Source organism: Monodon monoceros, unplaced genomic scaffold (assembly GCF_005190385.1).
Source record: "Monodon monoceros isolate NGI ecotype Baffin Bay Population unplaced genomic scaffold, NGI_Narwhal_1 Super_Scaffold_21, whole genome shotgun sequence".
Taxonomy (NCBI): domain Eukaryota; kingdom Metazoa; phylum Chordata; class Mammalia; order Artiodactyla; family Monodontidae; genus Monodon; species Monodon monoceros.
This window is the reverse complement of record NW_021703778.1, coordinates 90,350,055-90,361,615: the sequence shown is the minus strand read 5'-3', so window position 1 is coordinate 90,361,615 and position 11,561 is coordinate 90,350,055. Positions and strand designations below refer to the sequence as shown.

General features: G+C 57.1%; 1 protein-coding gene across 1 annotated transcript; it reads left to right on the top strand.

The window, feature by feature from the left end:
* The first annotated feature begins 2,663 nt into the window (after nucleotides 1-2,663).
* ITPKA (inositol-trisphosphate 3-kinase A) lies at nucleotides 2,664-11,217 on the top strand. The gene is made up of 7 exons (XM_029238837.1): nucleotides 2,664-3,200; nucleotides 9,064-9,160; nucleotides 9,243-9,456; nucleotides 9,597-9,801; nucleotides 10,039-10,140; nucleotides 10,439-10,510; nucleotides 10,614-11,217. Exons 1-7 carry the CDS (start codon nucleotides 2,712-2,714, stop codon nucleotides 10,815-10,817), a joined length of 1,383 nt encoding a protein of 460 aa, XP_029094670.1. The 5' UTR covers nucleotides 2,664-2,711; the 3' UTR covers nucleotides 10,818-11,217.
* The last annotated feature ends 344 nt before the right edge of the window (nucleotides 11,218-11,561 follow it).

Here is an 11,561-nt window from a genome sequence, read left to right as displayed (position 1 = left end):
AAGACCTTGTGGATAAGGGACTCCCATGGCCCATCTCAGATCAGCCACCTAATGACCATCAAAACTGTGAAACATTCTTCTTTGCTCTCATACCTCCATTTTTTTGCAGCACACAAGAGGCCATTCCTCCACCTAGGTAGTAGTCAGTCTGATTTTTCCACCCCCCTCTACTCACATCCATCTACTCAGCTTCAAGGACTGGGAAAACAGGCACAAAAACAGGATTCCAGGATTTGAAAGGTCATTCCTGGCTCACCTAAGAGGACGTGAGAACCCCTTGACCTTGTCCCACAGCTATATTGGGTTTAGGGGTAAACCCTGCCCCCTTATGCTTTCTGCCTGTGGTAGGTGGAGGCAGACTCTGCCTTCACTGGATAAGGAACTAGGGACTGAACTACAAGTTGTTAATTTAAGAAACTGAGCATAGCACAGGAATAGAAGTTAGGATACACTCTAGCTTTTCCACCAACTAGCTGTGTGGCCTTGCACAAGTGCCTTAACCTCCTTGGTTGAGTCACTTAACCCCTTTGTTACTTCTGCTGTACTGTGAGGATGATAGAGGCATCTAAAAGTACTTCCACTCTAAAATCTATGAAATTAACTCTCGTTTCAATATGCAATTCCCAGGTTTGCCCTTACCTTCCCAGTGAGGAACACCTGGGCAGGTGCGGCAAAGACCTCTTCTTTGGTCGCTGGCCTTGGACAAGTGCCTAATACAAGAAGAAAAAGGAATTGCCCTGAGTTTTCTTGTGGCGGCCAAATTGACACAAGCTCCCAGCCTGCTCATGCCTCCAACATTGCCCATCCATTGACTGGCACACAGGTGTGGAGTACATGTTCCCTCCTCTCGCTTCTCTTCCCACCTTTCCAGTTCTGACAGGTCCTTGCTGACTCTCTCCACCCTGGATTTGCCCCCAGTCTCCTCTCTGAGGGCAGTACCTTCCCAGCTCCCACCATTAAGCAGGGTAGCTCTGAAGGAGGGAGAGAAGTGAGAGCAAGAGACATGGGTGTTTCTGGGCCTTCAAGCCCTTGAGTACACACCCGTCACCCAAACACCCAGGTTCCTGCAGACCTCTGTGTCCCAGAGAAATAGCCATGTGTCTTCCCAGGTTCTCCACAGAAGACTTAAGTATTCAGACTCCTGTATTTCCTTCTTTCTCTCACTCCTTCATTCCTTCAGTTTCTCCTCCTTCCTCCCCCTCCCACTCTTTCTTCCACACTTTTACCTTCTTCATCAATTCCCCCTCAGGGATCTTCTCCTTTCTTCTTTGCTGAAGGCTCCCACTGTCTCTCTGAACCCTCCTTTTCTCTCCTCCTGGGCCATCCTTGAATTCTGGCTGAAGGGAGATAACGAAAGGAAAGCTCCTCCTTTTGGCCTTCATCAGCTCAGAGGCCGTCCTTCTGAGGGCAGTCTCCCCAGAGGTCCCCCAATAACCCCTAGGCACCGGGCACCTGATGAGGGATTCTCACTCATGGCGTTTGGGGGAAAACAGGAAATGCTGTGAAATGCTGACTTCTACACAAAGCAGCCTTTGCAGCTCAGCTGACCGCTAACATGCAAAGTGACGGAAGATCCACCACTATGATGCCACTGCTGAGAACGTTGCAGTGTATGAGATCCTTCACCGCCATTAGCACCCTCTTCCCAGTTTCACAGCCACAACTCTGTGGGTCAGGTGAGGTTTTCCTACGTTTACAAGTAAGAAAATGGAACTTAGAAAGGTGAAGAGACTGCCTAAAATCACATCTGGGATGTGGTGAACCTGAGGCTGGCTCTTTCTACCACTCACACTAAAATTATTCCAACGTTTCAGAGATAGCACATCTTTCATTTCATTCTCACATCAATCCTGTGAGGTGGACAACAACCCTGCCAAGGAGAATTAGCAGTTCAAAGGAGGTGAAATGACTTGCTTACAGCCCCACAGCAGACTCCAAGCCCCGAACTCCAAAAGGAAAGGAGGAAGAAGGGCTCAGCCCTCGCCAGCCAGCAGCCAGGGATGCTGCCCAGGTCTCTGCCAGGAAAACCTGGAGAGATCCGGGTCCTGCCCCCTGACCTTTTACTCTGCCAGCCGGGAAGTGGGGAGCTGGAGGAGTAGGGAGGGGGAGAAGCCTCAGCTTGTTCCCAAGACAGAGTCCCCACTTGGGCACATGCCCTGGGGTGAGGCTTCTTTGGGAAGCCGAAGGCCTTGAACTCTGTGCCGAAGGGGCCCCGGGCGAGAAAAGCCCCGGAGACCTGGAAGCCTTAGCCCAGGATGAGTGGAACGCGGAAAGGAGCCCCAGGGACTGGGTGCGAGAGCAAGAGCTGGACCAGCTCCTCTCCTGCGGGGTCGGGGCCCTTGGAGTTGCCAGGAGGAATCTCCCGGGGACGCGGCACGGCGTGGGACGGAGCAGCCCCTCCGGTCTTCTCGAGAGTGGGCACTGAGAGGCCGCGAGGGCCAGGCCCGGGTTTTGTGTGTTTCCAGGAGGTCTGGGCTTCCCGGCCACCCGGAGGAGCAACAGGGAGCCTTCCCTTCTGGGCAGGAGCCCAAGGAGGCCCGCGCTTTCTCTGAAAGTGAAAGGAGTGGGCGGGGGGCGCGGCCGAGGCGGGGCCCAGGCGAGCGGCCGCGCAGGCTCCGCCTCGGGGCAGTCTCAAGCCTAGGGCGCCGAGCGGCTCCAGTACCCGCCGCGCCGCGGGCTGGTGGGCTCCCCGGCGGCTCTCTTGCTGGGAAATGACCCTGCCCGGGGGCCCGACGGGCATGGCGCGACCGGGAGGCGCGGGGCCCTGCAGCCCCGGGCTGGAGCGGGCCCCGCGCCGGAGTGTCGGGGAGCTGCGCCTGCTTTTCGAGGCGCGCTGCGCCGCGGTCGCTGCCGCCGCCGCCGCAGGGGAGCCCCGGTACCGCGGGGCCAAGCGGCGGGGGGGACAGATCCCCAACGGGCTTCCGCGGGCTGCCCCTGCCCCGGTGATCCCGCAGCTGACTGTGACGGCCGAGGAGCCGGACGTGACCCCGGCCAGCCCCGGGCCGCCCAAGCCGGAGGGTGGCTGGCTCCCGGCCGTGGGCTCGTCGCACCTGCAGCAGCCGCGCCGCCTCTCCACCTCGTCGCTCTCCTCCACTGGCTCCTCGTCGCTGCCCGAGGACTCGGAGGACGATCTTCTGAGCGACAGCGAGAGCCGGAGCCGCGGCAACGTGCAGCTGGAAACGAGCGAGGACGTGGGTCAGGTACTGGCCGCGGGGGCGGGGCCAGCGTGGGGCGCGGGGGCTGCGTGCGGGGACCTGCGTTGAGCTCTCTGCGGACCGACTCCTGCCCTAAGCTCCCTCCCCGGCGGGTCCGAGTCTCACTCTTTAGGAGGGCATTGGGGCCAAAGGGAGGCGCCGGGCCGACCCCTCACCTTTACAGTGGTCACCCCGGTTCCACAGGCGAGTCGCGGCCCGGGCCCTGGGGCGTCTAAGAGAGTAAGGAGGAGTCTACGACCCGCCACGGGGAGCGGGGAGGGGGCGGGGGGGGGAGCGTGACTTGCTGGCTGAGAGATGGTTGGAGGGATCGGAGGGGCTTAGCGTTGCCCCACGAACTCTCGGAGAGTGGGGTCAACGAGTCTCCCTCTCTGCCTCCCCCTCTCCCGCGCCGCGGCCCCACCCCCGCCGTTGCCACGGTTTCCCTCTCCTGAGTGGGAGTGGAGCCGCGCTCCAGGCTCTGCTCGCTAGCCGCCGCCGTCTGCTCCCGGCGCCCGCACCAGGCGTGGACGCAGGGAAGGGAGGGGCGCGGGACTGGGAGCTCTGGCAGGGGGCGGAACGCAGCCCTCCTCCGCTTTACTCCTCCTAATTCTGGCCCGGGAGAAGGTAAACTGAGGCGGAAAGGGTGGGACCTCCGCCTCTGGTAGCCTGGATGTTCCGGGGCCAGGTTTGACCCTCGGATAACCCAGGCTAGGGTGCGGTGAAGTCATTCCCGGTGCCTGCCCCTCCCGCATGTGCCGCGCCCAGGATAGCCGTCTTGTCCCCCTGGTTTTAACCAAGGCCAAATACTTCACGTAACTATCCGCGGTCAACGCGAAGGAGTTGCTCTAGATCCACGTTATGCAAGTGTCCCTGTAGTGGAGGGAGAGGCGAAGGGCTCCCCGCAGGCTCTGGTGGCTCGGGGCCTGCCCAGAAGGGCGGTGAGAGCGGCGGACGCGCGCCGGGGTTGCCGGGGCCTGCTGAACCTGGGCTCCCCCCGCGCTCGGATTGGACGAGGCGCGGGAGTCACTGTAATGACTTGCTGTGGCTCCGTGACTCAGTTACCCCTGAGACTTACATTACCCAGAGGGCGGCGTGGTTTGTAAGTGACACAAGAGGAAGAAGGGAAGAGTCTCATAGAGCAGGAACACACTCCGCCACCAGGTGTAGGGTGCGGGGAGTCCCTCTCTCCTCCCCCGGCGTAAGGGTACGCCTGATCCCGGATCATTCTTGGTGCAACCCTAGCGCCTGAAGGGAGGCGGGTGCCGCCCAGTGGTTTCTAAGGCGGTGATGTGGGGCAGTGAGAGGACTCCTCCCTCCCCACCTCCAAAAACCTGGAGCAGTAGCTGTGGGCCCACCGCTCCCCCGCTCAAATCTCTGACAGCTGAGAGGCGGGCGCTGGAGGAAGGGAGCCAGGAGGGAGGCCCCCAGCTTCGCTCTTCCTCCCAAAGACGGAGTAGGTCCCGCGGCCCAGGACCGTGTACAACGTAGACAGGCCAGCCTGGGTCAAGACTCCGGGGACCAGTCGCAGCTCTGCCTGGGCGTCTTCGGCCGGCCTCTCCCACTCTGGGCCTCGCTGTCACCCGGGGCGGCAGGAGCTGGAGCAGATGGCCGTTGAGAGCCCTTCCAGCTCCGAGGCGGCGAGTCCCAGGCCTTCCCAACCCCCAGCACGCCGGGGCCTCCCCGAAGGCAAACAGCCGAGGCAGCGGCAGATAAGCCGGGGGCTGTTGACAGAGGCCGCCTGCGTCTGCGTGGAGGGCCCGGCTCGGACTTTGCCTCGCGGCCAGGCCGGGAGCGCCACAGTGCGCCCGCCCAGGCTGCCTTTAGGGCTTCCCCAGGTAGGAAGCAGAGCCCATCGGCTGGCTGACCGTGAAGGGTGCACCTGGGAGAAGGGTGCTGAGGCAGTGCTCGGCAGCTCCCAGCTCGCCAGCCCCTTACAACTCAGGCCTGGGTGGACAACGGGAAGAGAGGGGAGGCTCTGCCCAGCTTGTACATCCTTCACTTCTCTTCCTAGGAGCTACGCACAGTCTTCCCAGAGCCTGGAGCTGGGCTCCCCGCAAGGTAGTTGGGACTGGGCAGCCTGCCTCCCTGCTGGGTCCTTTCCTACGGTAGAGGGAAGAGTCATGGGCAGGGAAAACCATACAGGCCAGGAGAGGAGTTGGGGCCCTATCCCCAAGGGTGGCTGGCATGACTGTATTCTTAGGCCTTGTCTGCCTATCAAAACAATTTTGGGATGTTGCTCTAGCAGAAGAGAGGGTGTTTGACTCTTGTTCATTTGGTTCTCTTCTCTCAGTGCTCCAGGATGGGTAAGGAGACCTGGATTCGATCCTGTCCTGGACCCAGAATTCCCACACTTCACTTCTCACTAATTATAGAGCAGAATTTAGGTTAACAGCCTTCCTTTTTAAAAAGCAGATGCCCCTGGGAGGGTGAAGTCATGGGTCACTTATACCTTAGTGCAAATCATCTTATAAATTTAAACGGATTGTTCTCATCACCACTGCCACCAGGAGTGCTTATTTGATAGAGTATTGGGAACATGGTGAGGGGGTTGGGTGGTAGAGAGCTTTAGCCAGAGTCTGGACAGCTGGAGGTAGGGAGTAGAAGTCAGGAAGGATGGGGATGAATACCAAAGACAAGCAAAGGATCCGTTCTGGCAGAAGATACACTGAATATCTGGTGTGATATGAGAAGGAGGAGAGTCCTCAGGGCTTCCAAATAGAGCTCAGACAAAGGAGGGTCTGAGGCTAATATCCAGCTAAACCCTGCCCAGAGAGAGATGCTCCCTGTCCAGCTCCATGAGTGAGGAAGTATCGGAGGGTCCTCCTGTGATTTCATCAAAGACTCTTTCACATGGTCAGCTCTCCTGAGCTTTTTGTCCCAAGATGTCTGGGTAGCCTCTTGGCTGTGAGCGGCTTTCCCAGACTTCTGTGGCGGAATAGACTATGCCAGAGGATGGAGTTTTAGCCCTCTTTTCAGCTAGATTTCACTCTGTAACATAATAAATCTGCTTTCTGATATTCATACAATAAAAGCCTTACCTGCTCAAAAATATATTCCCTGCTGTTGTTCGTGTGCCCAAATCCCCACCCACCCACCAAAGAATGATTCTCCCAGAACCTTTTTGGATACATGCATCTTTATATGCATTATGTTCCCTGGGGGAGGTAGCTCCCTAAGATGGAAGACGACAGAGTTCCATGATACTTGCGTCAACTCCTTCCATGTTTGACCATATGCATTACTGGCAGAAGAACTAAATCCTGTCACTACCAACCAACCTCAAGAGGTGGCTGAGAGGGCTGAGATGGCATTATGGGTGTGAAAGCCCTTTGTAACCCACATGGCTGGAACCAGCCTTAGTCTTTGATGCTCTTGGCTGATACGATCCTCACAAAACTGTGGTGGGGAGAGTGGAGAGATGACCCCACGTTACCTCAGCTTGGGAGCAAGTCAGTGCTATGTTATCACACATTAATCAAGTGTCAGTAGCCCAGGACTGCAGGGACTAAATCCTCTTCTACCAGGCACAGCTTCCACCTTCCAGCCTCACTCACCGCTCCCGCATGATCCCAGAAGAAAGGATGATGCCGTTCTCCCATCTCACCTAACCCAAGGCTGGCTCCTTCTTCTACTAGGGTGGCTACAGAACTAGATGTACCCTGTGATGAAGTCCATTCTGGTCCCACTGTCCCCCAAATTCTGCCAGTAAGTCCCTAAAGCTGCCCGAAGCCCCACCATTAAACCCATCCCTTTGGATGAAGCAAAAGTGTCCAGCCAACAGAGAGGGGTCCCCAGACAGATCTCAGTGTTTCCTCAGTGATTAAAACATACCACCTTGTGGCTGCAAATTGCTTCATCTTGTACAAAACTCTTTCTCCCGCAGGGTCCCCTTTGACCCCTAAAGGAAGTCTGGGTGGTAGCATGGATTTTGGAACCTGCTGGGGCAATTGAAGCATGAGGAGGGGGTTGAACTGGAGCTTAAGGCAGAGACTGGGGGCTGGGAGCAGGGATGGAGGGGATGTTAACTCTCTGAACTTTGACTGCCTTCTGTAAAATGGCAATAATTACCACCTCATGCACTTGCTGTGCCTGTGCAGCAGCGTAACGAATCTCAAACTGAGTGTGGGGGAAGAGGGTATAGGATGGTGCCACTCAGTACACACAGCACATACATCTTCCTGGAATTTTATTTGAGGATTCGGAGGTGGGAGAGTTTTATAATAAAACTTGGATTTATTATGCAGCATAATGCAAACCTTGTATGTATTTAAAGAGTGAAAAAGGGAGTTTTGAAAGAGATGTCATGCTTCTAGTGGGCTGCTTCTGGCTACACCCCCAGATCCCCAGGGATTGGACAAGTGATCACACCCTAGTGTGCCATGTAGGGACTTCAGTAGGAAAACAGGAGCAATGCTGTCTGATGGAGACGAGAAGTGCCTGGCATGCAGTAGGCGGTCAGTAAATGGTGGCTCGTGTTATGGCAACAGCTAGGTCCAGAGCAAACAGGCTCACACAGATGAAATTCTCCCTTGGGTTCACTCAGATAGAAAGTGACAGAGCCAGGACTGGAACCAACTCCAGACTCCCCATCCAGTGCTCTGTCACTAACTTCCATCTCCTCCCCACGGAAAGGGGTTTTATGGTCATCAGCCTCCCCTGCTTAGGCCAGCATGCCAGTTCTCCCTCTCCCTGTTAGAACACCCTCTGGTCAGGGAAGCTGGATTCCTGGGTTCCACGCTTGTGGAGGCACACATGTGTAACTCCTCTAAAAGGCAGGCACCCTGGGAGGAGGCAGCAGACACAACGTTTGCATGAACAAACCTCTGCCCTTCAGTGGGTAGACACAGGACTGATGAGTTTGGGGTGGGAAGAGGAAAGGTCCAGAGTATGAGATACTCTGAGGACTGGCTGAAGGCTAGACACAATGGTCAAGAGGCAAAAGGTACACCAAAATCTACATTTCCCTCCCAATTTCATCTAAGATGACAGACCCTCAGCTCTGTATCCCATTTTCAAAGCCCAGGTTTCTGGGTCCAGATCAGGACTAAGGGTGCCCTGGGCCTTGTCAACTGGCTAGGAGTGAGATGGCATCCAGGGATTAGCAAGAGGGCCTTGGGGATCCCCAAGCCACTCTTTCTCCAGGCCCTACCAGGCTGGCCTCCCTGCCCTGGGCCTATGTAATGGTTTGTTTCCATGTTTGTCTTTCTCCTTAAATGAGAGGAACCAATGGTCCCAAGTAAATGAAACAATAATCCAGATTTGTCCAGCTACTGCTTCATGCCAAGGAATGGGGTGGGGGTGGGGGCATCTGTCACACTCAAGCCTCATTTACTACTCACAACAACCCAGCGAGAGTGGTTATTTCCCTATTTTACAGATGAAGAAACTGAGCTCAGAGGCTTCTCAGGCCGCAGAATATCCGGAGGCATTGGTAGAAATGCAAATTTTTGGTCCCACCCCAGACTGCTCAGAATTTCCCTGTGGTGGACCTGAAAATCTGCATTTTTTTAAATAAGAGTGACCATCATGTGATTCTCATGCTCACAAAAGTCCTAAAACCTTGACAGAGCAGTTTAGTAACCTGTCCATGCAGCTTTGGAGCAGCAGAACTGGGGTGCAAACGTGAGCTTTCTGACACTGAGCCCAGGGCTCTTTTCAGCACACTGAAGAGCTGGATGTCTGTCAACTGCATGTGCTTGTCTCAGGGTCCGCCACACAGGCTCACAATAAACTTTCCCTGAGCGAATGAATGATTGACTCATCAGGCCCTAGCTGCTTATTGTAAGGTTGGGCTGGGCGAGACCGTGTTCCAGAGGAAGGAGGGCTTATGCAGACGCTAACTTACAGACCGGGACCGTGTCGCTTTCAGAAAAGCCACTGGCAGAAGATCCGGACCATGGTGAATCTGCCCGTCATGAGCCCTTTCAAGAAGCGCTACTCCTGGGTGCAGCTGGCAGGGCACACGGGTGAGCACGGAGCAGGCACGGGGGAGGTGGGTGGAGGCGGGGAGGAAGGGACTAGGCAGCACTAACTAGCGCCTGCCCGCAGGGAGTTTCAAGGCGGGCAGCAGCGGGATGATTCTGAAGCGTAGCTCAGAGCCCGAGCGCTACTGCCTGGCACGGCTCATGGCGGACGCGCTGCGCGGCTGCGTGCCCGCCTTCCACGGTGTGGTGGAGCGCGACGGCGAGAGCTACCTGCAGTTGCAGGACCTGCTCGACGGCTTCGATGGGCCCTGCGTACTTGACTGCAAGATGGGCGTCAGGTACGCGTGCCCTACCGGGCAGGTGGGAACCTGTAAAGGGCCCGGGGCGGGAACGAGCGCTCTACGCGTGCCCAAGGCCGTGCTTTACAGGGTCCGGGTGTGCGCCTGCTCAAGCCCCGCCGCTGTCTGCGCTTCCGTAGGACTTACCTGGAAGAGGAGCTGACCAAAGCCCGCGAGCGGCCCAAGCTGCGGAAGGACATGTACAAGAAGATGCTGGCCATAGACCCTGCGGCACCCACCGAGGAGGAGCACGCGCAGCGCGCGGTCACTAAGCCGCGCTACATGCAGTGGCGAGAAGGTATCAGCTCCAGTACCACGCTCGGCTTCCGCATCGAGGGCATTAAGGTGAGCCAGGCCCGCTTCGCCTTGCCTCCCGGGCCCTTCCCCCGCCCCAGCCCCACTGTGCGGTGTCTGTCCTCCATGTTGACCTCCCACCCTGACAGTCCCCGGAAGAGGCAAGCCTCTGGCGGCAGTCTCGCTGTCCCTGGCATTCAACGTCCCGGGAGGTACCGCTGCTCTGGCCTGATCCTCTCCCCTCGGGCGGGCACGGGGCCCCTGACAATTTCTGCCCACCTCCTACAGAAAGCCGACGGCTCCTGCAGCACAGACTTCAAGACCACGCGAAGCCGGGAGCAGGTGATTCGCGTCTTCGAGGAGTTTGTGCAAGGGGATGCCGAAGTGCTGGTGAGCGCGGGATCCCAGAACCCTGAGGTGTTGGGGAGCCTGATACCTAGGGGTGTCCCCAGGTCAGGTCAATTTATGTAGCACCCTAGCCTATGTGACCCCCATCATAGCATTTACCGCATTGTGTTGTAATTGCTTTACATTCCTTCCCTTCTGGGCTGCGCGCCACGTGGGGGCCTGTGCCTTCCTCACCACGGTATTTGCCAAGCCAAACATGCATCATGGCGCTCCTCATATTCGCAGAGGTTCAACTGGTATTCAGTTAATTTGTTCTCCTCTCCTACTCTACCCTCTCCAGAGGAGGTATCTGAACCGCCTGCAGCAGATCCGGGACACACTGGAGGTCTCTGAGTTCTTTAGGAAGCACGAGGTAAGAGGGGTAGGCTCAGGTTCCGGGTCTGTGGTCTGTGAGGGAATAGGGTGGAGGGCTTCTCCGGATTAGAGCCGTAGCCTGACGGTGTGGGACTCGGCAGGTGATCGGCAGCTCGCTCCTCTTCGTGCATGATCACTGCCACCGCGCCGGCGTATGGCTCATCGACTTCGGCAAGACCACGCCCCTCCCCGACGGCCAGACCCTGGACCACCGGCGGCCCTGGGAGGAGGGCAACCGAGAGGACGGCTACTTGCTGGGGCTGGACAATCTCATTGGCATCCTGGCCAGCCTAGCTGAGAGATGAGGCTGGGCCCCTGTCCCCACGGACCGGAGGGTCTGACAGAAGGACATGCGCCTGCATCCCTGCCATGCATGCAGGCGAGAGACTGAAACCCCGCGGTGCGGGGCGGTTCATACGGTCCTATAGGGCCAGGTGCCGACCACTACAGGACACACTGCACGCGCAGGGCCTGGCCCCCATAAAAGCCCCAGTGTTCCCAGAGCTGATGACACTAATTTACCGGGCAAAGGAGGAGTAGAAGTGGGATGAGTGGCTTCTTCTTCAGCCCAGCTCTTCTGAGGGGGCTCCATACCTCTCCAGAGAAGCCAGATAATGAACTTTATTTCACAGGTACTAGATCTATTGGTCTGGCCTCCCACACTACAATGGACTCCCCTTCCCAATAAAACTCAAAGACACCAGCTTTGACTCAGGCCTCATCCCCTCCCTCCTCTGGTCCCTTCTTTCTCAGTTCCCTGGCATCCCTCACATCCACTCAGATCACTGGAGGATATGAGAAGAGCTCTTTATTAGAGGTATCTGTAGTGTTGGGGGCTGCCCAGATGGAGGACGCTAGTGGGGTAAAGGCAATCTAGAGAAGACTTCCTGCAGGAGGCAATTTCAATTCTCCACCTACGCCTGGGAGTTGGGGGAGTATCCTCTGGTCCCAAATATCAAAGGCTGGGAGTGGCCAGACTCTTGCCCAGGAGGCCTGAGACTGGTTTCCAGGATGGAGGGTCCATGGTGCCAGGCCAGCAGATATACCGG

Excerpts from the sequence above, each read along its gene's own strand:
- ITPKA (XM_029238837.1), top strand. The coding sequence starts at position 2,712 with ATGACCCTGCCCGGGGGCCCGACGGGCATGGCGCGACCGGGAGGCGCG. Across the intron at positions 3,201-9,063 it reads CGAGCGAGGACGTGGGTCAG|AAAAGCCACTGGCAGAAGAT; the intron begins GTACTGGCCGCG and ends TGTCGCTTTCAG. Across the intron at positions 10,141-10,438 it reads AAGGGGATGCCGAAGTGCTG|AGGAGGTATCTGAACCGCCT; the intron begins GTGAGCGCGGGA and ends TACCCTCTCCAG.